The sequence below is a fragment of the Tamandua tetradactyla genome, chromosome 7 (genome assembly GCF_023851605.1).
Source record: "Tamandua tetradactyla isolate mTamTet1 chromosome 7, mTamTet1.pri, whole genome shotgun sequence".
In the NCBI taxonomy this organism is placed as follows: domain Eukaryota; kingdom Metazoa; phylum Chordata; class Mammalia; order Pilosa; family Myrmecophagidae; genus Tamandua; species Tamandua tetradactyla.
Window position 1 is genome coordinate 168,546,088 of NC_135333.1, and position 27,592 is coordinate 168,573,679.

A 27,592-nucleotide genomic window follows, 5' to 3' on the forward strand; every position below is an offset into this window, starting at 1 on the left:
ATTGATTACCTTCCAAGTTTGCAGAGAGCCAAGTACAGTAGGCTGAAATTTTATTGAAGTTTTATTATGTTTGCAAATTTTTATTTCACTTAGGGCTGCAACTGTATCATACCCATGTCTGGAGCATTTTGATTGTTCCCATGGAGATGTGACCCATTAATATCTACAGCCCGAAGCAGCCTAAGTGGGATGAGGTTTGAATTATGACAACACTACAATATACTTTAGATGTCAAATGTACTGTCCCATATCTCTAAGGAGGAAGTGAGCTATTTCTACTCTTTTTAGTAAACCACAATGCCTTCACTATTGTTTTTATGGTTTTTCTTTAGGCCTGTGTATTTCTCTAAAATTTTCAGTATGTTAATAAACCAGTGGCTATGTGTCCATTTTTAAAGAGCTTCAATTCTTCCGCCCCTCCCCCCTTGGCCTCTCTTACGTAATTAAGAAGTTGCCCCATTTTCTTTGGGGTACTGATGAAAGGGACTACTGCTGGAGCTTCTGCTGCACATGAAAGAGCAGATGAATACATCAGTCTGAAGCAGATCAGATCAGTAGGGATTTATTTTTCGTAACTGAGTGCTTATTATCTACTGCACACCAGGTAACTGAGAATGTGGGCTCCATTTTCAGAATGGGGACTGCCACGCCCTCTCCGCAGGCTGTCACTCATGTCCACCTTGGATGCCTTCTACGGCTGGTCCCGAAACCTGGCTGATTAGAAGAATCACCTGGGCACCTTTCTCAACATGGCAGATTCCAGGACTCTTCCTCAGACTCAGTCAAGTACAATCTTTTGAGGCCTGGGAACATATGTGTCTAAAAAGCTCTCCAGATGATTTAATGGGAAACTAGATTTGAGAACCTCTTCCTGTGATTACCAGTCCGCACTTTAGGGCCCAGAGTGAGTGAAGGTGCCACATATGTCTGTCCTTTTCATGTGGCTATTTTAGGGTCTTTCACATCTGGCTATGGCTTACGTCTCTGGGCCAAGCCATATTTTATGCTTTTAATTGCAGAAAGAAGACATTTCAAGATACCAAAAGACAGAGACTGGGCAAAAGGATTCACTTTTTTTTTTTACTGCCTATAAAATAATTGTCCAAATATTCAGGTATAAATTCTGTAACTTTAGGTGCTCCGTGCTGGCATGGACAACTTCAGGAGACAGCCCAGGCCCCAGAGCTGGCTCTGCTTTTTTGGAGTGGGCCTTGCCAAAGAGGTCGCCCTTAGCCATACAGCCAATGTACTGTAGACTCAACTCAGTTACCCTTCCAAAAAAGGGAGGGGGAATTTTGACTTTTAAAAACAGTCCATGCTTCCAAGGGACTTCTTTCATTGCTCAGATGTGGCCAGTCTCTCTCTAAGCCCAACTCTGCAAGTGAAATCATTACCCATCCCCCTACGTGGGACATGACATCCAGGGGTGAAAGTCTCCCTGGCAATGTGGGAGATGACTGCCAGGGATGGGCCTGGCCCTGGCACCATGGGATCAACAATGCCATCCTGACCAAGAGGGGGAAAGGAAGTATAATAAGGTACCAGTGGCTGAGAAGGTTCAAATAGAGTTCAGAGGCTACTCTTGAGGCCACTCTTAGACAAGCTTCAATTAGACATTGCCACCTATCACAGCTTGCCAAACCCCAACCAAAACCATTTCAGCCAATCTTAAAGAACACTTAGGGCAATATACAAGATTCTACAAAGGTTCCATGCACCAGGGTAACTTTCCAGAAACCTACAACCTCCAGGTGGGTCCCTGGACCAGATAAGCCCTGAAATGCAGAGGGCCCAGCCTCTCCAGAACATCAACTAATTCCATGCCCCTATCCTGTATTATCAACAGCCTTTTCCAACATGAAAAAGTCAGAAAGGACATAGCCAAAATACCCCTAAAGATTAGGAGAAAGATCAGAGGAGGAGTTATAACAGAGAAGCTAGGATTTAACAAATGAGTATGACTGCTGAATCATTATATTAATTTTTTTTTAGTCTCCAGTGTCTTGGAGCAGTCAGAAGGAAAAATCTAAAATTATGGAACTGCAACTGATATCAAACTCTAATCTGTTCTATAACTAATTGTTGCACTGTGCTCTGAAATTTATTGCTTATTTGTATATATGTTATTTTTCACAATTAAAAAAAATTATTATAAAAAAGTCCAGAATAGAAATTTTAGCCCCATGGTGAAATCCATTTTATCTTATTTTAAAGAGAAAATTTCTTCCTATTCTATTTATGGAGACATGCATATAAAAATGCAAGCAAACAATGTTCCTAATTCCTAGTATGTCCAAACAAGAGGCAAAAACCAAGATGTTAGTGGATGTTACTCTTCTTTCCCTCAGGGCAGATATGAAAAGGGTTGTATTTTAATTTAAGCTACCAGAGTGCAATATACCAGAACCAGAATGGCTTTTAAAAAGGAGGATTTATTAAGTTGCAAGTTTGCAGCTCTAAGGCTGTGAGAATGTCTAAACTAAGGCATCCAAAGAAAGATACTTTGATTCAAGAAAGGCTGTTGGGTCCAGATCACCTCTGTCAGCTGAGGAGGGCACATGGTGACATCTGCTAACTTTTTCTCCTCATTTTATAAGGTTGCCCCAGGAGTGTTTTCCTTCTGCATCTCTGAAGTTCTCTGGCTCTGTCGCCTCTGTTGACTCTGAAGCTTTTTCCAAAATGTTTCCTCTGAAAGGGCTCCAGTAAGTGACCCCACACTGAACGGTGGAGACACATTTCAATGGAGACCATCTAATCAAAAGGTCCCACCCACAACTGAGTGGGTCACATCTCCATGGAAACAATCAAAGAGATCCCACCCAATAATATTGAATGAGGATTAAAGAGCATGGCTTCTCTGGGGTATATGACAATTTCAAACTGGGACAGGTTATCACAGGGATTTAGTCTATTTTGCATAATTTATGAGAGACCCCTATTATATGCCAGGAATTATATGAGGATTTTCTTGTGGCTCCCCTAGAAATGATCCTCAAATCTACAAATGCATTCTTGACCCTAATATCTAACTCTTAAATTTCCCATTGCCTGTTGAAAAGTTCCACTTGAATGTCCTATCCACCAAGCATCTCAACTCTAATAACCTCAACTTTGTTTATCTTTCAAAATGTTTCTGGGTTAGGATTAGCCACAAGAAGTGTTTGGAAGGCAGAAATGAAACGGCAGCCATTACACTCTGAAGATGTCAGGCACTGCTGCAGCTCCTGCACGCTGTTGCTCATGTGGGGTCTCACTTTGGTGGGGGGCAGTCCAAGTCTGAGACTCCTTGAGCAACTGCTGGATCTCCTGCTTCAGGGTCTCAGACCTGAGCCCGCTGCATGTGCAGTACCATCGCTTCTATGAGAACCCACAGGCATATGAGTCCCTGAGCCTGCAGGTGGTGAGAGACAGATGCACAGCCTAATTTGTCCTTGTGTGATTCAATTTGTCTTAGTGGGTCCTGCTCACCCCCAGTTCATGTCCAGCTATCTTTGCTGACCGTAGGTCCTACTGTTTTACAGCAATTACAGGCCCAACCTCAGACACGGAGGCCATAACCTAGCTCTCACTATTGCATAAGCCTATCCCTGTAATTAACTTCTAATTCTACATCACTCATAGCAATTATGCGTCTCCGGACAAATGCTGACACAGACGGTGATATTGGAAGTAATTCCAGAACAGAACCTTAAGAATGGGTTCTCTGAATTGGTTCTCAATTGGGTCTCTGATCTGATTGGATTTCAAAGCCAACGATAAAGGCAACACCAATTGTCCATGACTGATTAGCAGAATCCTTTCTTAAATTATCACCTGTCGACACCTGTAGTCAATTGCCTAAAGAAGGCAAGGCTTTAGGTGACCAAGTAGATGCTTCCATAGAATATTTTAGTGAAAATAAGGAGTGTAATGGGATTGGTTGGTTACTTCTAAATATGGTGGATAACTGGAAGAAAGAAAAGGATAAGGTTGGGGCTTTAAGTTCCCAGCTCAAGATCAGATAAAGGACCAGGTTATGACTGTCATAAGAGAAACCCTCATCTCCTATAGCTGCAGGGCTGCAATTCCTAAAAGCCAAACCCCAAATCTAATCCTTAATTACAATGCAAATTGGATTCCCAATCTTGCAGGGTTTCATCTTAAAGTTAGGCATAGACTGGGCATGAGTGGAACCCTGAAAATTGGGATGGGGACATATGGACAGATTCTATGACGCTGGGGGTCTTAAACCCCTGAATTTTGCCAATCCTCCTTTGCCGGTAGCCTTTCCTTCCTGGTTAACACCTTCTGCTGCTTCTGCACCCCATTATAGCAGGTCCCGGAAGTTAAGGCAAAACATATGCGAGATGTGCAGGGCTTACATTGACAGAGTCCCCGGGAACATGTATGGGGCTGAAGCCTAAGGATGTTGGCTGGGTGCCTCCGACATGGCCCCAAGGATCTCTGCTTCCCGATATTCACACCCTTGTGTGAGCCCCTCCTACATTGTATCAGGATTGGGTAACCAGTAGAACACAGTGGAAGTGATATTATGTCACTTCTGAGATTAGGTTATGAAGGACGCTGCAATTTGTCTTTGCTGCTCTCTCTTTCCTTGAATTTCTCACTAGGGGAAGCCCTGTGCCCAGCAGCCCTGTGGATTGGCCCCTGTGATCTGGAGCTGAAGCATTCAGCCAACAGCAGAGTCAGTGTGCTTAGAAGCAGCTGCTCCAGCTCCAGGCTAGTGTTCAGAGACTGCAGTTCCAGCCAACAGCTTGATGACAAACTCATGAGGGACACCAAGCCAGAACCACCCACTGAGCCACGTCAGATTCCTGACCCTTGGAAAATGTCAGATAATAAATGTTTGCTGTTTAATCAGCCCCCAAAATGGGCCACACTGTGGTAGTTAGGTTCAGGTGTCAACTTGGCCAGGTGAAGGTTCCTAGTTCTATTGCTGTGGACATGTGGAGCCACATGAGCCGATGGCATGTGAACCTCATCTGTTGCTGATTCCACCTGCAGTCGGCTAGGAGGTGTGCCTGCTGCAATGAATGACGTTTGACTTAATTGGCTGGTGCTTAAATGAGAGAGCTCAACTAGCACAGTCCAAGCAGCTCAGCACACCTCATCTCAGTACTCACAGCTCAGCCCAGGCCTTTGTAGAATGCAGAAAGGAATCACCCCGGGAAAAGTTGTTGGAACCCAGAGGCCTGGAGAGAAGGCCAGCAGAGATCGCCCTGTGCCTTCCTACGTAAGAAAGAACCTCAGTTGAAAGTTAGCTGCCTTTTCTCTGAAGAACTATCTGTTAACTAAATAAATCCCCTGTTATTGAAAGCCAACCCATCTCTGGTGCATTGCATTCCAGCAGCTAGCAAACTAGAACACACACCAAAGGAGAGTACATTTCTAGCCAATAAGCGGCAGAATGCACAACCTAACAGACCTCACAAAAACCTCACCAAAAAGGGGTGAGTGGATGGGAGAAGAAATTTTAAAAGATCAACACATTGCCAGCCCAGGCTGTAGAGAGGACTCATAGCCAGATAGGGTGGCCAGTGCTCCCTAACCCTAAAGAAGCCAAGTTTCACAATAATACAACATTTTAGAAAAGTTTTGTACAAAAGCTATTCAAGATTTCTCTAGCACTGAGTTGTACAAAGCTCACTGAAATGGCACTTTTAGGGATAGCAGCTTCAGACCTCACAGAGGGTGATGAGATGAGCTTCCTATGGCTAAATCGATGACAAAACATAATCTTCTTTCCTTTTGTGTCTTTTTAAAGGAGGCAGGAGGGTAAGTGGTCACCCCAACAGAAAGGGCACATGATCCGTTCTGTGAGAGGTTGAAAGGGGGGTGGGTAGATAAAGGATGGGACAAAGATTTGGTCTCAGACATCTCACTATGTTAATTTGGTTATTTCTGATGGGAAAAATACAAAATAAAGAATAAACTGGCCCTAAGATACTTTAAAACTGAAAATGTGATGAACACTTTTTAAAAATTTATTTATTAATTAAAAAAATCAACAAATGAAATAAAAATTAACAGATAATCAGTAATTCACAATATCATCACTTAGTTGCCTATTCATCATTTCTTAGAACATTCGCATCCATTCAGAAAAAGAAATAAAAAGACAATAGAAAAAGAAATAAAATGAAAACAGAAAAAAAAATTATACCTACCGTACCCTTTACCCCTCGCTTTCACTGATCACTAGCATTTCAAACTAAATTTATTTTAACACTTTGAACACTTTTTTTTTTTTGCTTACTCTTCCTGGAATCGCCTTTCTGGTTTGGCTGGTGCTTTGTATGGATCAATGGGGTCTGCTATGGTGAAGCCTTTCTCTGAGCTGGGTTCTGCTTTGCTCCTAATACACAGGCCCATTCCTCTTTCCCACCTCTATGGAGAGGACAGTGTACATTAAGCTGTAAAGTGACCTTCCAAAAGTGAGAAAGGGATTAGATTGTTGCTTCAGAACTGTGGAATTATTTGGAACGTTTTGCAAATGGTTTCTACAACAACAACAAAAAAGGGGTAACCACAATGTGTGCACATCACAACCTGCTTTTAAAGACACTTGCTTTGTGCTCCGGTTCCCTTAAAAGTTGTTTCCAGAGCAGTTCACTCCAAGCGCAGCTGGGCTCTCTGGGGAGAGGTGGAGACGCAGGAAGGCAGCCGAGGGGGTGTGGGGAGTGGGTGAGGGATATACAAGAACAGAAAGCAGCCTTCCAGTTAGAGATCAGTGCTCAGTTTAAAGGTCAGCTTCGCGCAGGCTGGCCTCAGGTGGAGTCAGGGTCAAAGGAAGGAGCAGCAGCAGGGCAGGAGTGGAATGTTCTAGATTTCATTCAGGTCAAGCAGAGGCTGGTCCAGCATCCTCTGGGTCCAGAGGTGCTCCTTTTTGGTGCATTTCCATTTACCTTCCAAATCATCAAACTCTCTTTCCCAGCTTGGCTATGGACCTCTCATCAACTTAGCCGGGGACTCTGCCTCGCTAAGTTTATCAGTAAACATCTTTATCTCTTTGTCTCTGTCTTCTTTTTGAAAGTGCTTTTCTCCAGCAGCTCTGGGACACATCAGGTGGTGGCCTATCCACCACTCTGATCTGCTCCACAATGGTGCCCTGCCAGCTCACTCCTCTGGGTATTCCAAGTCCCCTGCAATAATCGCTAATTTCCAAGCTACCTCCTCCTACTTTCAACCTACCTCTTCTGCCATGTGCTTAGCTAATTGGAGCTGGATTTCCTGGAGTCCCATCTTTTCTGGCCCAATGTTCAACAACCTTCATTCTTCTCTCATTCCGCCAGCTTTTGCAGGGCAGTGGCCAGGCGCTCTCAAGACTGTCCAGCTCCTCTTCAACCAGCTGGATCCACCAGTTCAAAGAGGCCACCTCCACCCAGCCGCTTCCGGGGCCCGCCTTCTCCCTCCACTTCCTGATGCAGGCGCTGGGCTCTCTCATGGCGTCATCCACCTGGAGCTGCAGGGCCTGGACCTTGGGCTTGGCCATCTCCATATTGGTGCTCCTGGCCCTGGGGCCCGGCTGCTCCTGCTCGTGCTCCTCCTCTGCATGGGCAGACCTTCCTGCCACCCGGACTGAGGTCGCAGCCACTTCTCCAACATGGGATTGCTTTAATCAGAAAAAAATGCCTCAAAGCTGGGGGCAGGGGGTGAGGCGGTGCGGGGAGAGAGAAGGAAAAGGAAAAACCTTCAGGGGCTCCCTCTGTCTACCTGATATGGTCAACTTCCTCAGCCCGGTATGGGAAGTCCTAAACAATCAGTGCACTTTTTAGAAATTAGCTGCCACTACTTCCTGAATTCTTCCTCTGACTTTCTCTGTTCCTTGAGCAAGTAAATTGACTTCTTCCTTTCTGCATACACATTCACTAAACGTTCAGATCCTACCTGCAGGTCATATCCCGGATCAAGCAGCTGCCACTTCCATGGATACGTGACAGAAATCCCACACTTATTTAGTGGTGGAGGCCATTTCAAAAGCAGTCTGTCACACTTGTGCAAATGAGCTCTTTCAAGGTCAGGAGCACAAGCCCGATGCTCTTTCTAAGAGCCTGTTGGTAAGTAAATAAAAATTTGACCTGTGCCTTCTTAAACTTACTGTTGGCCTTACTCAAGGACTCTATGCCGACAGGTACCCCAGTTACAGTATTTTAAATGGTATTCTAAATTTTTGATGCAGATTTAAAGAGAGAGTTTTAAAACCTTGCCTGAGTGATAATAGTGAATTTTTTACACCCCATCTTTTTTAGATTTTTAGACATTATCTCACAGAGTCCACACAAACTGCATGTAGGGTCACCGATGTAACTTGTGGGGCTCAGTGCAAATTGAAAAATGTGAAGTTCCTGGTTCATAAACCGTTAAGAATTTCGAAACAGTGAGAGCAGATCATCAGACCATGTGTGGCGCCTATGTGACTATACAGGGTGTAAGCCCATGACGGGTCCTGTCACCACCTTACATTTAAGAAATAGGTTTATAGAGATCAAGTACTTTACCTGCCACAGAGCCAGAGTTTTGACCCCTACTAACTCGCTTCCAGCTGTACTAGGCCCCTTCCAGTGAACTGAAACTAATGAAGATTTTCTACATTTTTTAAAAACACACAAAGCCTGCTGCTAGTCACTTTCATTCCAGTTCACCGCACACGTTGAATGGATGAATGTGTTCGTCTACGTAAAGAAGCAGCAGTCTGGTCTACCTTAGGAGCCCTTGTCGCACATTTCCTTTTAAAATATTCTCCCGTAGTCCGACGGAAAATGCAGACATGCTTATGTGTAATGTCAATTACTGCAACTTAAAAATACTGTAATACCAGAAGTTGTGGCACAAAATGGTGCTATTGTGTTCGAAACGCAACATTTGAATTATACACATCGAGCATTAGTCCTATCTTTAATGACTACTGCATACTAGGGCACACTTAAATAGAAAGAACCGAGGCCCAGGCGTCAAGGAGAGATGCCTGAAGGTGAAGTGACAAAGGAAGGGTCACGGGCACGAGTCCAATACCAGAGACAGCCCGGGCCGCGCACCTGCGCAGAACGAATCCTCCTACGCAGAAGCCGGCCGGAAGGGCGGGGCGGACGTGGGGCGGGGCTAGGGTTGCTAGAAGGACGCGATGACGCCACGGCCTCGAACCTCTTCTCGGCCAATGGGCGCCGCCTGCAGGTAATGACGCGCCGCGTGCGTCTGACTGACGGCGCGCGAAGGGAACGGGAGTGCGAGCCGGGACGACGTTCGGCTTCTGAGTCGCAACCTTTCCGAGGGAGCGGTCGGTGTTCGCCATCTTAGGAGTGAGTGGGACCGGCCTTCCTCCCGGGGGTGCGGGGAGCGGAGCCCCTGGGGCGCTGCTGCGGTGGCTCTGGGCCCGCTCGGGCGCGGCCTGCCTTGGGAAGGACGTCGTGACCTCCCCAAGGGCGCGGAGACGGGAGGAAGGCAGGCCCGGGTCGGGTCCCGGGGGGGTGGCTGGGCCGCCCCGACGCCCGGGCCCCTGCCTCACCGCCGCCCCCTCTTCCCTAGGAGGATGTTCGCGTCCGTGGCGCATCTGGCGCGCGCCAACCCGTTTCACGCGCCTCACCTGCAGCTGGTGCACGATGGGGGGCCTCGCGGGCCCCCGCAGCGGCCCCACCGGGCCCCTGGGCCCGCCCCGCCGCTCGCGCAGCCTGTCCGCGGCCGCCCTGGAAGGTGAGGGCGGATGCTGCCCCGAAGCGGTTGCCGTGCCTTGCGGCCTGCCCTGCTCTCGGGCCTGGGGGACGCGAAAGGACGGGGCAGCCCCGGCACGTCGGCCGCTCCCGCGCGAGCTGTCGGGTCCTTCGCCCTCCGCAAGGGCGTGGAAGGGCCTAGGCCGGAGCCCCGCGGTGACCTCCACGGCCTCGCGGCGGTGAGGACGGCCAGGCGGTGACCGCCCGTTATCTGGTCAGCGGACCGCCGGGCGAAGCTGCCTAGCAGCTGACCCCCCGTAATCCAAACTGTATTCTCTGTTGTTTGACTTGGGTTTAATTTTTTTCTTAAAAATACCCCCTCTCCTGTAAGTGCGCTGCAAGCCCGGAATTAGTTGACGCGGGTGCGTGAGATTCCTGGTTCTCCAGAGTTTCGATGCGGGGCGGCGACCTCGAGTCCCGCACGGGCTGCGGGAGGAGGTGAAATCGGTAGGCAGCTCCTGGCGTCACTGCCTGGGGGTTAGGGAGAGTGGGCCCAGCTTTTACGTAACCGTTTTAAACCCCGGAGAGGGAGGAAAACCTGACAGTCAAATCGTAGAAGTCGTGAGAATGGTATCTAGAGAGGGTCTGTAAAATCTGAAGCTTTTTGTTTTGTTTTGTTTTTATCTTCGTGTGTTTCTGTTTTTAGTTTGGGTAAATAATCCTTACCTATCATTCTGAACTTCACTGTGAAACCATAAAACCTCACTTGGTCTGGGGGATTACTATAGTGTATATTTGACTGCAGAAATTTATGTTTTATGCTATAGGAATTCATTTATGTGGTGATAGTATTGGTAAGTGCTCAGTTTGAAGTTGTTTGCCGTCTTTTACATGTTGGGGTGCTCATTCTTGCTTTGATTTTTATTTCATTGTGAAGGCCGTTAATGTTGATAACTTTTTAAAAACACCATCATGGGTAACTAAGTAACAGCTAGTATTTTACAGATACAGAATATTTGTAATCCTAAAATGATTTGGGCAACACATTTCCCCTTATTCACACGAGATGGAGAATTACCTTTGACTTGTTGGTAAAGGACGACGAAGATGTTCAGCTGTGATGGTTCTGTTTCACAGGGAAATCTAGTTTTCCCATGGCCTGATTATCTCTGAAGAAAATCTTACTTGATTTTTTTTTTTAACTCAGAGCAGTATAGCTGTGACTATGGATCTGGCAGATTCTTTATCCTTTGTGGACTTGGAGGAATTATTAGCTGTGGCACAACACATACAGCATTGGTTCCTCTAGATCTGGTTAAATGCAGAATGCAGGTTTGTTTTGCATGCTGGACTAGAGCATATTGTTGATGCATGGCTGTTAAATCAGATGTAATCATCTACTAACAAGCTGTGTGGAAACCTAACTGTCCAGGAGGTAAGTTGATGACCAGTAACATAAGTTTTATATTAAAATGCATGGTGTGTCTTGTCTTTTTTTTTTCTTGTACTAAATAAACATATTTTGCTTTAGTCTCACACATTAGTTGAAATTTAAAAATATTAAGTACCATCTATTTTCAGCACTCTGCAGTAATGACATTCTTTTGTTCTTCCTCATGCAAAAACATTTTTAAATTTTGCGCATTTAGTCACTATCATTATACACTCTAGGCACTCCTAGATTATACCATCTCAGTCTTTATCATCTATCTTTGTGATTTCATTTATGCCCCCAGCCCTCCTCCCTCTATCATTCTCACATGCAGCTTCATTCAGTGTTTTAACATAATTATATTACAGTTAGGTAGTATTGTGCTGTCCATTTCTGAGTTTTTATTTTCAGTCCAGTTGCACAATCTTTATCCCTTCAGCTCCAATTACCCAATATCTTCCCCTATTTCTGTCTCCTGATGGTCCCCTCTTTCAACAAAATATTCCAAGTTTATTCACAAATGTCAGTTCACATCAGTGAGACCATACAGTATTTGTCCTTCTGTTTCTAGCCAATCTCACTCAGCATAATGTCCTGAAGGTCCATCCATGTTGTTACATACTTCATAACTTTATTCTTTCTTATAGCTGCATAATAGTCCATCGTATGTATATGCCACAATTTGTTTAGCCACCCGTCTGTTGATGGACATTTTGGCTGTTTACATCTCTTGGTATTTGTAAATAATTCTGCTATAAACATTAGTGTGCAAATGTCCGTTTGTGTCCTTGCCCTCATGCCCTTTGAGTAGAGATAGCATATAGATGGGTCCTGTTTTTTAATCCATTCTGCCAGTCTATGTCTTTTGATTGGGGAGTTTAATCCATTAACATTTAGTTGTTATTACTGCATGGGAACTGCTTTCTTCTACTGTTTTGCTTTCTGGATTTTATGTCATATCCAATTTTCCTTCTTTTTATCTTTGCTCATAGTCTTCCTTTCTACACTCTTCTCCACATCTCTCTCTTCTGTCTTTTCGTATCTGTTGCTAGTGCTCCCTTTAGTATTTCGTGCAGATCTGGTCTCTTGGTTGCAAATTCTTTCAGTGATTTTTTGTCTGAAAATGTTTTAATTTCTCCCTCATTTTTGAAGGACAGTTTTGCTGGATAGAGAATTCTTGGTTGGCAGTTTTTCTCTTTTAATAATTTAAATATATCATCCCACTGTCTTCTCGCCTCCATGGTTTCTGCTGAGAGATCTATGCATAGTGTTATTGGGCTTCCCTTGTACGTGATGGATTGCTTTTCTCTTGCTGCTTTCAAGATTCTCTCTTTCTCTTTGATTCTGACATTCTGATTAGTAAATGTCTTGTAGTATGTCTGTTTGGATCTATTCTCTTTGGGGTACGCTGCACTTCTTGGATCTGTAATTGTAAGTCTTTCATAAGAGTTGGAAATTTTCAGTGATAATTTCCTCCATTAGTTTTTCTCCTCCTTTTCCCTTCTCTTCTCCTTCTGGGATACCCACAACACGTACATTCATGTGCTTCATATTGTCCTTCAACTCCCTGAGTCCCTGCTCATATTTTTCCTTTTTTTCCTGTATATTTTCTTTTTCTTGTTGGATTTCAGATATTCCGTCCTTCAGTTCATTATTCCTATGTTTTGTCACTTGAAATCTACCATTTCCATTGTTTTTTTTCAAGTCTTCTACGGTGCCTTTCATTCCCATAAGTTCTGTGATTTGTTTTATCAGACTTTCGATTTCTTCTTTTTGTTCATTCCTTGCCTTCTTTGTATTCTCCCTCAATTCATTGATTTGGTTTTTGATGAGATTTTCCAGGTCTGTTCGTATATTCTGAATTAATTGTTTCAGCTCCTGTATGTCATTTGAATTGTTTGTTTGTTCCTTTGACCGGGCTATTTCAATTGGCTCATTTTTTAATTGGATTCTTTGTCTATTTATTGTTGAATTGTAGGAGTTCTTTATATATTCTAGATATTAAACTCTTTTCAGATATATGGTTTCTAATATTTTTTCCCATTCTGTAGGTTGTTTTTTTTCACTTTCTTGATAATGTCTTTTGATGCAAAAGCTATTTATTTTTGTGAGGCCCATTTTTATGTATTTTTTCTCTTGGTGCTCATGCTTTTGTGTAAATTCTAAAAATCCACTGCCTACTACAAAGTCTTGAAGATATTTCCCTATGTTTTCTTGTAAGAGTTTTGTAGTATTGACATTTATATTTAGGGCTTTGATCCATTTTGAATTCATTTTTCTATGTGGCATGCGGTAAGGGGTCCACATATATCTTTTGCATGTGGATTTTCAGTTGTCGCAATACTGTTTGTTGAAAAAACTGATTTTCCCCATTGGATGGACTTGGCACCCTTATTAAAAATCAGCTGGCCATAGATGTGTGTTTTATCTCTGGACTCTGAATTTTATTCCATGGTCTGTATGTCTGCCTTTATGGCAGTACTACACTGTTTTAATTAATGTTCCCTTGCTACGAGTTTTAAAATCAGGAAGTATATATCCTCCAGCTCATACATTCAAGATTGTTTTGGCTGGTCAGGGCTTCTTACAATTTCATATAAATTTGAGGATCAGCCTTTCCATTTCTGCAAAAAAATACTGCTGGAATTTTGATGAGGATTAGTTGAATTTATAGAACTCTTAAGGCAATATTGACGTTTTAACAATGTAATGTCTTACAATCCATGAACATGGGTTGTCTTTCAATTTAGTTAGATCATGTTTAATTTCTTTCAGCAATGTTTTGTAGTTTTGATTGTACAAGTTTTTTATATGTTTGGTTAAATTTATTCCTAGGTGTTTTATTCTTTTAGATGCTCTCAGAAATGGAATTTTCTTTTCAGATTGTTCATTTCTGGTGAATAGAAAGCCAACTGACTTCTGTGTATTTTTCTTGTATCGTACAACTTTGCTGAATTCAGACTAATGTCCTGGTAGCTTTCTTATGGATTCTTTGGGGTTTTCCATATGTACGGTCATAATATCTGTGATAGGGATATTTTTACTTCTTCCTTTCCAATTTATCTGCCTTTCTTTCTTTCTCTTGCCTGATTGCTCTGTCTAGAACTTCCAGAACAATGTTGAATAACAGTGGTGAAAGCGGGCATCCTTGTCTATCTTATTCCTGATTTAAGCGAAAGCTTTCAGTCTTTTACCATTGAGTATGGTATTTGCTGTGGATTTTTCAGAAATGCCCTTTATTATATTGAAAACATTTCCTTTATTCCTTGTTTTCTGAGTGTTTTTCTCATGAAAAGATATTGAATTTTGTCAAGTGCAATTTCTGTATCAGTTGAGATCATGTGATTTTTTTTCTTCATTTTATTAATGTGGTATGTTAATTGATTGATTTTATGTTGCACTATCCTTGTAATGCTGGAATTAGTCCTACTTGGTCAGGGTCATTATTCCTCTAATGTTGGATTTGGTCTGCCAATATTTTCTTGAGAATTTTTGCATCTTTATTTATCAGAGACACTGGTCTGTGATTTTCTTTTCTTGTTTTTAGCTGGCTTTGGTATCAGAATAATGCTGGCTTCTTAGAATAAGTTAGAAAGTAACCTTCTCTTCTGTTCTTTTGAAAGATTTTCAGAAGGATTGGTATTAAATTTTCTCAATGTTTGGTAGAATTCAGCAGTGAAACCATCTGATCCTGGAACCTTGTTAGTAGGTTTTTTTTTTTAATTATTATTTTTTAATTAGAGAAGTTGTAGGTTTACAGAAAAGACATGTGAAAAATACAGTGTTCTCATGTGCCCCCATTGTTGACACTTTGCATTAGTGTGATACCTTTGTAACAGTTGATGAAAGAATATTAAAATAGTACTATTAATTATAGTCCATAGTTTACATTAGGTGTGTTTTTTCCCCATATACCATCCTATTATTAATACCTTGTATTAGTGTCATACATTTGTTATAATTCATGAAAGATTACACCTTTACATTAATTAACCCCAGTAATTCTTCCACTGCAGGATTTACTGTGTTATACAGTCCCATGTTTTATCTTCTAACTTTCCTTCTAATAGCACACACAACTCAAAACTTCCCCGTTCAATTAAATTCACCTACATTAATCAATGCTATTAATTACACTCACAATAATATGCCACCATCACCACCATCCATTTCCAAACCTTCACAATCAACCTAAACAGAAATTCTGTACAAATAAAGCATCACCTCCCCATTTTCTAACCCAGTCTATCCACCTTGTAACCTACATTCTAGATTTTCACTCTATGAGTTTGTTTATTATAATTCGTTCACATCATTTAGCTCAGACTATATGTGTTCATATGTCTCAGGCTTATTTCATGTAGCATAATGTCCCCTACATTGATCCATGTTGTTGTATGTATCAAGACTTCATTTCTCTTACAGCTGAATAATATTCCTTTGCTTGTACGTACTGCATTTTGTTTATCCATTAATCTTTTTTTTTTTTTTTTAATTTTTTTTAATTTTTATTAATTAAAAAAAGAATTAACAAAACAATTAGAAATCATTCCAATCTACATGTACAATCAGTAATTCTTAATAACATCACATAGTTGCATATTCATCATTTCTTAGTACATTTGCATCGATTTAGAAAAAGAAATAAAAAGACAACAGAATAAGAATTAAAACAATAATAGAAAGAAAAAAAAACAAAAAAAACAAAAACAAAAAACCTATACCTCACATGCAGCTTCATTCAGTGTTTTAACATAATTGCATTACAATTGGGTAGTATTGTGCTGTCCATTTCTGAGTTTTTATATCCAGTCCCGTTGTACAGTCTGTATCCCTTCATCTCCAATTATCCCTTCTCTTTTTTTTTTTTTTTTTAATTAACGGAAAAAAAGAAATTAACCCAACATTTAGAGATCATACCATTCTACACATGCAATCATTAATTCTTAACATCATCACATAGATGCATGATCATCATTTCTTAGTACATTTGCATTGGTTTAGAAGAACTAGCAACATAACCGAAAAAGATATAGAATGTTAATATAGAGAAAAAAATAAAAGTAATAATAGTAAAATCAAAACAAAACAAAACAAAAACCTATAGCTCAGATGCAGCTTCATTCAGTGTTTTAACATGATTACTTTACAATTAGGTATTATTGTGCTGTCCATTTTTGAGTTTTTGTATCTAGTCCTGTTGCCCAGTCTGTATCCCTTCAGCTTCAATTACCCATTGTCTTACCCTGTTTCTAACTCCTGCTGAACTCTGTTACCAATGACATATTTCAAGTTTATTCTCGAATGTCCGTTCACATCAGTGGGACCATACAGTATTTGTCCTTTAGTTTTTGGCTGGATTCACTCAGCATAATATTCTCTAGGTCCATCCATGTTATTACATGGTTCATAAGTTTATCTTGTCTTAAAGCTGCATAATATTCCATCGTATGTATATACCACAGTTTGTTTAGCCACTCTTCTGTTGATGGAGATTTTGGCTGTTTCCATCTCTTTGCAATTGTAAATAATGCTGCTATAAACATTGGTGTGCAAATGTCCGTTTGTGTCTTTGCCCTTAAGTCCTTTGAGTAGATACCTAGCAATGGTATTGCTGGGTCGTATGGCAATTCTATATTCAGCTTTTTGAGGAACCGCCAAACTGCCTTCCACAGTGGTTGCACCCTTTGACATTCCCACCAACAGTGGATAAGTGTGCCTCTTTCTCCGCATCCTCTCCAGCACTTGTCATTTTCTGTTTTGTTGATAATGGCCATTCTGGTGGGTGTGAGATGATATCTCATTGTGGTTTTGATTTGCATTTCTCTAATGGCCAGGGACATTGAGCATCTCTTCATGTGCCTCTTGGCCATCCGTATTTCCTCTTCTGAGAGGTGTCTGTTCAAGTCTTTTTCCCATTTTGTAATTGGGTTGGCTGTCTTTTTGTTGTTGAGATGAACAATCTCTTTATAAATTCTGGATACTAGACCTTTATCTGATATATCATTTCCAAATATTGTCTCCCATTGTGAAGGCTGTCTTTCTACTTTCTTGATGAAGTTCTTTGATGCACAAAAGTGTTTAATTTTGAGGAGTTCCCATTTATTTATTTCCTTCTTCAGTGCTCTTGCTTTAGGTTTAAGGTCCATAAAACCGCCTCCAGTTGTAAGATCCATAAGATATCTCCCAACATTTTCCTCTAACTGTTTTATGGTCTTAGACCTAATGTTTAGATCTTTGATCCATTTTGAGTTAACTTTTGTATAGGGTGTGAGAGATGGGTCTTCTTTCATTCTTTTGCATATGGATATCCAGTTCTCTAGGCACCATTTATTGAAGAGACTGCTCTGTCCCAGGTGAGTTGGCTTGACTGCCTTATCAAAGATCAAATGTCCATAGATGAGAGGGTCTATATCTGAGCACTCTATTCGATTCCATTGGTCGATATATCTATCTTTATGCCAATACCATGCTGTTTTGACCACTGTGGCTTCATAATATGCCTTAAAGTCAGGCAGCGCGAGACCTCCAGCTTCGTTTTTTTTCCTCAAGATGTTTTTAGCAATTCGGGGCACCCTGCCCTTCCAGATAAATTTGCTTATTGGTTTTTCTATTTCTGAAAAATAAGTTGTTGGGATTTTGATTGGTATTGCATTGAATCTGTAAATCAATTTAGGTAGGATTGACATCTTAACTATATTTAGTCTTCCAATCCATGAACACGGTATGCCCTTCCATCTATTTAGGTCTTCTGTGATTTCTTTTAGCAGTTTTTTGTAGTTTTCTTTATATAGGTTTTTTGTCTCTTTAGTTAAATTTATTCCTAGGTATTTTATTCTTTTAGTTGCAATTGTAAATGGGATTCGTTTCTTGATTTCCCCCTCAGCTTGTTCATTACTAGTGTATAGAAATGCTACAGATTTTTGAATGTTGATCTTGTAACCTGCTACTTTGCTGTACTCATTTATTAGCTCTAGTAGTTTTGTTGTGGATTTTTCCGGGTTTTCGACGTATAGTATCATATCGTCTGCAAACAGTGATAGTTTTACTTCTTCCTTTCCAATTTTGATGCCTTGTATTTCTTTTTCTTGTCTAATTGCTCTGGCTAGAACCTCCAACACAATGTTGAATAATAGTGGTGATAGTGGACATCCTTGTCTTGTTCCTGATCTTAGGGGGAAGGTTTTCAATTTTTCCCCATTGAGGATGATATTAGCTGTGGGTTTTTCATATATTCCCTGTATCATTTTAAGGAGGTTCCCTTGTATTCCTATCTTTTGAAGTGTTTTCAACAGGAAAGGATGTTGAATCTTGTCGAATGCCTTCTCTGCATCAATTGAGATGATCATGTGATTTTTCTGCTTTGATTTGTTGATATGGTGTATTACATTAATTGATTTTCTTATGTTGAACCATCCTTGCATACCTGGGATGAATCCTACTTGGTCATGATGTATAATTCTTTTAATGTGTTGTTGGATATGATTTGCTAGAATTTTATTGAGGATTTTTGCATCTGTATTCATTAGAGAGATTGGTCTGTAGTTTTCTTTTTTTGTGATATCTTTGCCTGGTTTTGGTATGAGGGTGATGTTGGCTTCATAGAATGAATTAGGTAGTTTTCCCTCCACTTCGATTATGTTGAAGAGTTTGAAGAGAATTGGTACTAATTCTTTCTGGAGCGTTTGGTAGAATTCACATGTGAAGCCATCTGGTCCTGGACTTTTCTTTTTAGGAAGCTTTTGAATGACTAATTCAATTTCTTTACTTGTGATTGGTTTGTTGAGGTCATCTATGTCTTCTTGAGTCAAAGTTGGTTGTTCATGTCTTTCCAGGAACCCGTCCATTTCCTCTAAATTGTTGTATTTATTAGCGTAAAGTTGTTCATAGTATCCTGTTATTACCTCCTTTATTTCTGTGAGGTCAGTAGTTATGTCTCCTCTTCCATTTCTGATCTTATTTATTTGCATCCTCTCTCTTCTTCTTTTTGTCAATCTTGCTAAGGGCCCATCAATCTTATTGATTTTCTCATAGAACCAACTTCTGGCCTTATTGATTTTCTCTATTGTTTTCATGTTTTCAATTTCATTTATTTGTGCTCTAATCTTTGTTATTTCTTTCCTTTTGCTTGCTTTGGGGTTAGCTTGCTGTTCTTTCTCCAGTTCTTCCAAATGGATAGTTAATTCCTGAATTTTTGCCTTTTCTTCTTTTCTGATATAGGCATTTAGAGCAATAAATTTCCCTCTTAGCACTGCCTTTGCTGCGTCCCATAAGTTTTGATATGTTGTGTTTTCATTTTCATTCGCCTCGAGGTATTTGCTAATTTCTCTTGCAATTTCTTCTTTGACCCAGTCGTTGTTTAGGAGTGTGTTGTTGAGCCTCCACGTATTTGTGAATTTTCTGGCACTCTGCCTATTATTGATTTCCAACATCATTCCTTTATGGTCCGAGAAAGTGTTGTGTAAGATTTCAATCTTTTTAAATTTGTTAAGACTTGCTTTGTGACCCAGCATATGGTCTATCTTTGAGAATGATCCATGAGCACTTGAGAAAAAGGTGTATCCTGCTGTTGTGGGATGTAATGTCCTATCAATGTCTATTAAGTCTAGTTCATTTATAGTAATATTCAGATTCTCTATTTCTTTATTGATCCTCTGTGTAGATGTTCTGTCCATTGATGAGAGTGGTGAGTTGAAGTCTCCAACTATTATGGTATATGAGTCTATTTCCCTTTTCAGTGTTTGCAGTGTATTCCTCACGTATTTTGGGCCATTCTGGTTCGGTGCGTAAATATTTATGATTGTTATGTCTTCTTGTTTAATTGTTCCTTTTATTAGTAGATAGTGTCCTTCTTTGTCTCTTTTAACTGTTTTACATTTGAAGTCTAATTTGTTGGATATTAGTGTAGCCACTCCTGCTCTTTTCTGGTTGTTATTTGCATGAAATATCTTTTCCCAACCTTTCACTTTCAACCTATGTTTATCTTTGGGTCTAAGATGTGTTTCCTGTAGACAGCATATAGAAGGATCCTGTTTTTTAATCCATTCTGCCAATCTATGTCTTTTGATTGGGGAATTCAGTCCATTGACATTTAGTGTTATTACTGTTTGGATAATATTTTCCTCTAAGATGTTGCCTTTTGTATTATATATATCATATCTGATTTTCCTTCTTTCTACACTTTACTCCATACCTCTCTCTTCTGTCTTTTTGTATCTGACTCTAGTGCTCCCTTTAGTATTTCTTGCAGAGCTGGTCTCTTGGTCACAAATTCTTTCAGTGACTTTTTGTCTGAGAATGTTTTAATTTCTCCCTCATTTTTGAAGGATAATTTTGCTGGATATAGGAGTCTTGGTTGGCAGTTTTTCTCTTTTAGTATTTTAAATATATCATCCCACTGTCTTCTAGCTTCCATGGTTTCTGCTGAGAAATCTACACAAAGTCTTATTGGATTTCCCTTGTATGTAATGGATTGTTTTTCTCTTGCTGCTTTCAAGATCTTCTCTTTCTCTTTGACCTCTGACATTCTAACTAGTAAGTGTCTTGGAGAACGCCTATTTGGGTCTAATCTCTTTGGGGTGCGCTGCACTTCTTGGATCTGTAATTTTAGGTCTTTCATAAGAGTTGGGAAATTTTCAGTGATAATTTCTTCCATTAGTTTTTCTCCTCCTTTTCCCTTCTCTTCTCCTTCTGGGACACCCACAACACGTATATTTGTGCGGTTCATATTGTCCTTGAGTTCCCTGATACCCTGTTCAAATTTTTCCATTCTTTTCCCTATAGTTTCTGTTTCTTTTTGGAATTCAGATGTTCCATCCTCCAAATCACTAATTCTATCTTCTGTCTCTTTAAATCTATCATTGTAGCTATCCATTATTTTTTCTATGTTTGCTACTTTATCCTTCACTTCCATAAGTTCTGCGATTTGTTTTTTCAGTTTTTCTATTTCTTCTTTATGTTCAGCCCATGTCCTCTTCATGTCCTCCCTCAATTTAGCGATTTCATTTTTGAAGAGGTTTTCCATTTCTGTTCGTATATTCAGCATTAGTTGTCTCAGCTCTTGCGTCTCATTTGAGCTATTGGTTTGTTCCTTTGACTGAGCCATATTCTCAATCTTTTGAGCGTGGACAGTTATCTTCTGCTGCTGGCGTCTGGGCATTTATTCAGATTTCTCTTGGTGTTGGACCCAGCAAGGTTGTAATATTTTTCTGTGAAATCTCTGGGTTCTGTTTTTCTTATCCTGCCCAGTAGGTGGCGCTCGTGGCACACGTTTGTCTGCGGGTCCCACCAGTAAAAGGTGCTGTGGGACCTTAAACTTTGGAAAACTCTCGCCGTCCTGGGGGTTCGCTAGCCGAAGCGGCTTGAGCCGGCCCTCGGTCCGAACGCCCGGAGGGTTGCTGGTCGCTGCAGCCAGGGAAAGAGCCCGTCCGAATTTCCTAGTCAGCCCTGGGCAACAAGCGTGGCGGGAGGGCGCCAGCGGCAGCGGCCCGCCCGAGAGAGTGCACGTTCCCCAGGAGTCACGGGTTTGGAAGGGGCCTCCCCCACCCGTCACCGTTCTCCACGGCCTGGGGGTTTCCGATCCAATTCTCTCAGTTGGTCCGGGGGCTACGCGTGGTGTGGGCGCCAGCCGTCTTTGTTTCAGGGGACCGCCTCTCCAATTCTCCCAGCCGGCCCGGGAAGGGGGAAGGGAGTAACTCCGGCCGCTTGCCACCCCGCCCGGTAAGGCCCGCGCGCCTCGGCGATCTCACCCGAGTTGCTTCTCTCAGCCAGCCAGCCGTTCCAGGATGGAGTACACTGTCTTTTTTATCTCTGTTGTGGCTTTGGGCGCTTTCTGTATCGTTTCTACTCCCCTAGTAGGTGTCCTGGAGAAGAAACTAAGATCCGCGCGTCTTACTAAGCCGCCATCTTCCAGGAAGTCCCCATTAATCTTTTGATGGACACTTGGGTTACTTCTTTATTTTGGCAATGGTAAATAATGCTGCTATAAATATAATGTGAAAATATCTGTTTGTGTTTCTACCTTCAGTTCTTCAGGGTACAAATAGCAGGATTTCAGGGTCATAAAGTAATTCTATATCTAGCTTCCTAAAGAATTGCCAAACTGTCTTTCACAGAGGCAATTTTACATTGTCACCCCAATGAATGCGTGTTCCTATTTTTCCACATCCTCCAACACTTTTAATTTTCTGTTTTTTTTTAATAGTAGCCATTGTAATGAGTGTGAAATAGTACATTGTGGTTTTGATTTGCATTTCCTTAATAGTTACTGATGTTCAGCAACTTTTCTTGTGCTTTTTAGCCTTTTTGTATATCCTCTTTGGGCAGATGTCTAAGTTTTTTGCCCATTTTTTATTTGAGTTGTGTGCCTTTATTTTTCAGTTGTAGGATTTCTTTATACATTCTGAATATTAAACTTTTATTGGATATGTGGTTTCCAAATATTTTCTCCCATTAAGTAGGTTGTCTTTTTACTTTTGTGACAAAATCCTTTGATACACAGAAGTTTTTAATTTTGAGGCAGTCCCATTTATCTACTTTTTCTTTTGTGGTTTGTGCTTTGAGTGTAAGGTCTAAGAAACCATTGCTTAACACAAGGTCCTGAAGAGGCTTCCGTAAATTTTCTTCAAGGAGTTTGATAGTTCTAGCTTTTATATTTAGGTATTTGATCCATTTTCAGTTAATTTTTATGTAAGATATGACATAGGGGTCCTCTTTCATTCTTTTGCGTAGGGATATCCAGTATCAGTTGTTGAAGAGGCTATTCTTTCCCAGTTGAGTGGATTTGACAACCTTGTAAAAAATCATTTGGCCAGTTATGAGGGTCTATTTCTGAACCCCCAATTCGATTCCATTGGTCAATATATCTGTCTTTATGCCACTACCATGCTGATTTGACCACTTTACTTTGTAATATGCTTTGAAGTCAAGAAATGTGAGTCCTCCAACTACATTCTTCTTTTTCAAGATGTTTTTAACTATTCAGAGCCCTTTACCCTTCCAAATAAATTTGGTAATTGGCTTTTCTGTTTCTATAAAGTAGGCTGTTGGAATTTTGATTGGGATTGCATTGAATCTTTAAACCACTTTGGGTAGAATTGACGTCTTAACAATATTTATCTTCTAGTTCATGAGCACAGAATGTTCTTCCATTTATTTAGATCTTCTTTGATTTCTTTTAGCAGTGTTTTATAGTTTTCTATGTATGAGTCCTTTACATCCTTGGTTAAATTTATTCCTAGATATTTGATTCTTTTAGTTGCTCATGTAAATGGAATTTTATTCTTGATTTCCTCCTCAGCTTGCTCAGTATTAGTGTTTGGAAGACTACTGATTTTTGTGTGTTGATCTTGTACTCTGCCACATTGCTGAGTTCGTTCGTTAGCTCTGGTAGCTTTGTTGTCAGTTTTTCAGAACTTTCTATATATAGGATGACATCGTTTGCAAATAGTGAAAGTTTTACTTCTTCCTTTCTAATTTGAGTTCCTTTTTTTTTTTCCCTTGCCTAATTGCTCTGGCTAGAATTTCCAGTATAATGTTGAATAACATTGGTGAGAGTGGGCATCCTTGTCTTGTTCCAGATCTTAGAGGGGAAGCTTTCAGTCGTTGACCATTGAGTGTTTAAGAAACTTGGCCAGAGAAGTCACGGCAAATCTTCCTCTTGGGCCACAGGGCCATGAACAGGAAACCTTTGCCTAAATGCTGATGCAGCTCTGAATTGTTCCAAAGCCCCAGCTGCCTCCTCTGATTGGTGCTTGGTCAGGAAGCTCGTGTCCTCACCGTGGAGGTGGCCACACCATCGGTGGAACATTGGGAGATTTAAGTTTTTCATCCATCTCTTTACTTGTTGAGAATATTTATTTCTTCTTGTATCAGATCAGATAATCTGTATATTTCAAGGAATTTGTCCATTTCATGCAGGTTTTCTCATCTGTTACCATATAACTGTTTATAATGTCTTATAATCCTTTTTATTTGTGTAAGGTCAGTTGTAATGTGCCCACTTTCATTCCTGATTTTAGTCATGTGTGTCTTCTCTTTTTCTTTGTCAGTCTGGCTGAAGGTTTGTCAATTTTGTTGACTTTTAAAAAACTAACTTTTAGTTTTGTTGATTCTCTCTATTGTTTTTCTGTTCTCTATTTCTTTCATCTCTGCTCTGATTTTTCCTGTTTCCTTCCTTCTCCTAACTTTGGGTTTCGTATGCTCTCTTGTTCTAGCATCTTTAGATATGAAGTTAGGTTACTGATTTGTGATCTTTCTTCTTTTTCAATGTAGGCTTTTCAGGCTATAAATTTCCCTCTGAGTGCTGACTTTGTTGCAGAAGTTTTGGCGTGTTTTGTTTATTTCTTTTGTCTTATGGTATTTCTTAATTTCCTTTGTGATTTCTTCTTTGACACGTTATTTGTCTAATTGCAAGTTGTTTAATTTCCACATATTTGTAAATTTTCCAGTTTTCTTCCTCCTGTTAATTTCTAGTTTTATTCCATTACTGTCTAAGAAGATATATTATTTCAATATTGTTTAAGTTATTGAAAATAAGATTAAGGTTTGATTTGTGGCCTAACATGGTATATCCTGGAAAATGTTCCATGTGTACTTGAGAAAAATGTCTCTTATGCTATTGTTGGGTAGAATGTTCTATGTGTCCATTAGGTCTAATTGATTGATACTGTTGTTTAAGTGCTCTGTTTCCTTATTGATCTTCTATTTAGATTCTCCATCAATTATTGAAAGTTGTATATTGAAGTCTCCAACTGTTGTTGTAGAGCTATCTATTTCTCTCTTCAGTTGTATCAGTTTTGCTTTATATATTTTGGGACTCTGTTTTGAGGTGCTTATATGTTCATAGTCATTGTATCTTCTTGTTGGATTGAAACTTTTATCAATATATTCTGTTTCATAATCTTTTAAAAGCATTTTTTCTTTCTGCTTTCAAAATCCTTTCTTTGTCTTTAGATTTTTTATAATGTCACTATAATGAGTTTTGGTGGAGATCTCTTAGAGTCTATCCTGCTTGGGGTTCATAGAGTTTCTGTGATGCATATATTCATGTCTTTTATCAGAGTTGAGAAGTTTGCAACTATTATTTCTTCACATACTTTTTCTATCCCTTTTTTTCTTCTTTTGTCTTAGGATTCCTAGTCGTCCCAGAAGGGTATGCTTGATGATGTCCCATCTGTCTCCCAGCCTCTGTTAATTCTTCTTCATTATTTTTTTTTTCTGGATAATTTCAGTCATCTTGTCTTCATACTCACTGAATCTTTCCTCTGCCTGTTCAAATCTGCTTTTTGAATCTGACTAATGAGTGTTTCATTTCACTAAGTGTACTTTGCAGCTCGGAAAATATCTGTTTTCTTTTTTCATTATTTCTACCTCTTTATTTTGCTAAAGCAATGTTTTCCTAATTTTCTTTAGTTTTTATATGAATCATAACTCATCGAATATATTAAAGGCAGTTGATTTAAAATTATTAGCTAATAGTTTCAGTGTATGAGCTTCCTCAAGGATGGTTTCTGGCAAATTCTTTTGTTTCTTGTGAATGGGCCATACTTTCCTGTTTCTTTGTGTGTTTTGTAATTTTTTTTGAGCACTGGACATTCTGAGTATGGTCTTTTCATAGTTCTAGAAATTTAGTTCTCTCACTCCTCTGGGGTTGTAAGGTGTTTAGTTTACTTTTGTTCTGGTCAAGGCCTTGTGCCATTAGTATGACTTCCAAATTATTTTTGCTCCTAAACAGGGAATGGCAAGAGAAAATAGAGAAAGATGTAACTACTTCCTCCTTAAGACTCCTCTGCTGCTTTTGCCTGAGAAGGGTTGGAACAGTGGCTGCTCTCAGAGTTGCTCTAAGTGTCTGGCTGTTTCTTTAAATACCTTCCTGACGTTTTCACTCACTGTTCCTCCTTCCATAGCCCAAGTTCCAGCCAAATTGAACTCTCATTGGTCCCCTATGAGATTTTTATGCTTTCCTGCTCCTGTGCATCCATTTTCTGTTTGAAATGCCTTTCTGTACTCAGTTACTGAATCACACTTTGAACTTATTTCTTAAGTCTACTCTGAATGTATTATCTCCATGAAGTTTCTTCTAAGGAATCACTGTTTTGAGTTCCACAGAACTTTTTCTCTATATCTTCTTTTGTAGGTTTTTCCCCCTTTTTTGGGGGGGGTGAGGGTGGGGTATGTCTCATTTCCTCTGCTAGGCTCTTAGGTTTCTTTATGCCAGATTCTTGTTTTATTCATATTTGCCTTATATATAGATGCTAAATAAACATTTGTTAAATAAATGAATTTAAATGAGGAATTAATACGGATTCTAAATACAGTTGCTTTGATTTAGTTGTTATTCTTGATATGGCCATGGTATAGAAATAAATCCCTATTCCGTTCATTCATTTATGCCTGAGATATGTTTGCAAGCTTTCTTGTGTCAGTTATTTCAGTTCCCTCTCTTCCCTTCATGCCTGAGGAATTTCTCCTGGAGCCCAGTGTGACAAATAATGCAGATCAGTTTCTTCTGTCATATTTTTTTTTATTAATTAAAAAAAGAATTAACAAAACAATTAGAAATCATTCCATTCTACATGTACAATCAGTAATTCTTAATAACATCACATAGTTGCATATTCATCATTTCTTAGTACATTTGCATCGATTAAGAAAAAGAAATAAGAAGACAACAGAATAAGAATTAAAACAATAATAGAAAGAAAAAAAAAAAACAAAAAACCTACACCTCACATGCAGCTTCATTCAGTGTTTTAACATAATTGAATTACAATTGGGTAGTATTGTGCTGTCCATTTCTGAGTTTTTATATCCAGTCCCGTTGTACAGTCTGTATCCCTTCAGCTCCAATTACCCCTTCTCTTTTTTTTTTTTAATTAACGGAAAAAAAGAAATTAACCCAACATTTAGAAATCATACCATTCTACATATGCAATCAGTAATTCTTAACAGCATCACATAGATGCATTATCATCATTTCTTAGTACATTTGCATCGGTTTAGAGAAACTAGCAACATAACCGAAAAAGATATAGAATGTTGATATAGAGAAAAAAAATAAAAGTAATAATAGTAAAATCAAAACAAAACAAAAACCTATAGCTCAGATGCAGCTTCATTCAGTGTTTTAACATGATTACTTTACAATTAGGTATTATTGTGCTGTCCATTTTTGAGTTTTTGTATCTAGTCCTGTTACAGTACGTCTGTATCCCTTCAACTCCAATTGGCCATTATCTTACCCTGTTTCTACCTCCTGCTGGACTCTGTTACCAATGACATATTCCAAATTTATTCTCGAATGTCTGTTCACAGCAGTGGGACCATACAGTATTTGTCCTTTAGTTTTTGGCTAGACTCACTCAGCATAATGTTCTCTAGGTCCATCCATGTTATTACATGCTTCATAAGTTTATCCTGTCTTAAAGCTGCATAGTATTCCATTGTATGTATATGCCACAGTTTGTTTAGCCACTCTTCTGTTGATGGAGATTTTGGCTGTTTCCATCTCTTTGCA

At 40.0% G+C, this 27,592-nt stretch overlaps 1 protein-coding gene across 16 annotated transcripts in view; it reads left to right on the forward strand.

Annotated features, from left to right (window-relative positions):
- The first annotated feature begins 9,170 nt into the window (after nt 1-9,170).
- Nucleotides 9,171-27,592, forward strand: part of LOC143642845 (uncharacterized) — a 92,774-nt gene continuing 74,352 nt past the window's right edge. For 9 of the 16 annotated variants that reach the window (XR_013155946.1, XR_013155949.1, XR_013155947.1 and 6 more), the window contains exons 1-2: nt 9,171-9,296; nt 9,523-9,687. Coding sequence is in view for 3 of the 16 variants with exons in the window: in XM_077111747.1 (XP_076967862.1) it covers nt 9,597-9,687 (91 nt within the window). In the remaining 13 variants the exon portion in view is untranslated. Of the gene's footprint in view, nt 9,297-9,522; nt 9,688-9,769; nt 10,152-27,592 lie in introns of those variants that run through there. The other 7 variants (XM_077111741.1, XM_077111744.1, XM_077111746.1 and 4 more) reach the window with 5 other exon arrangements.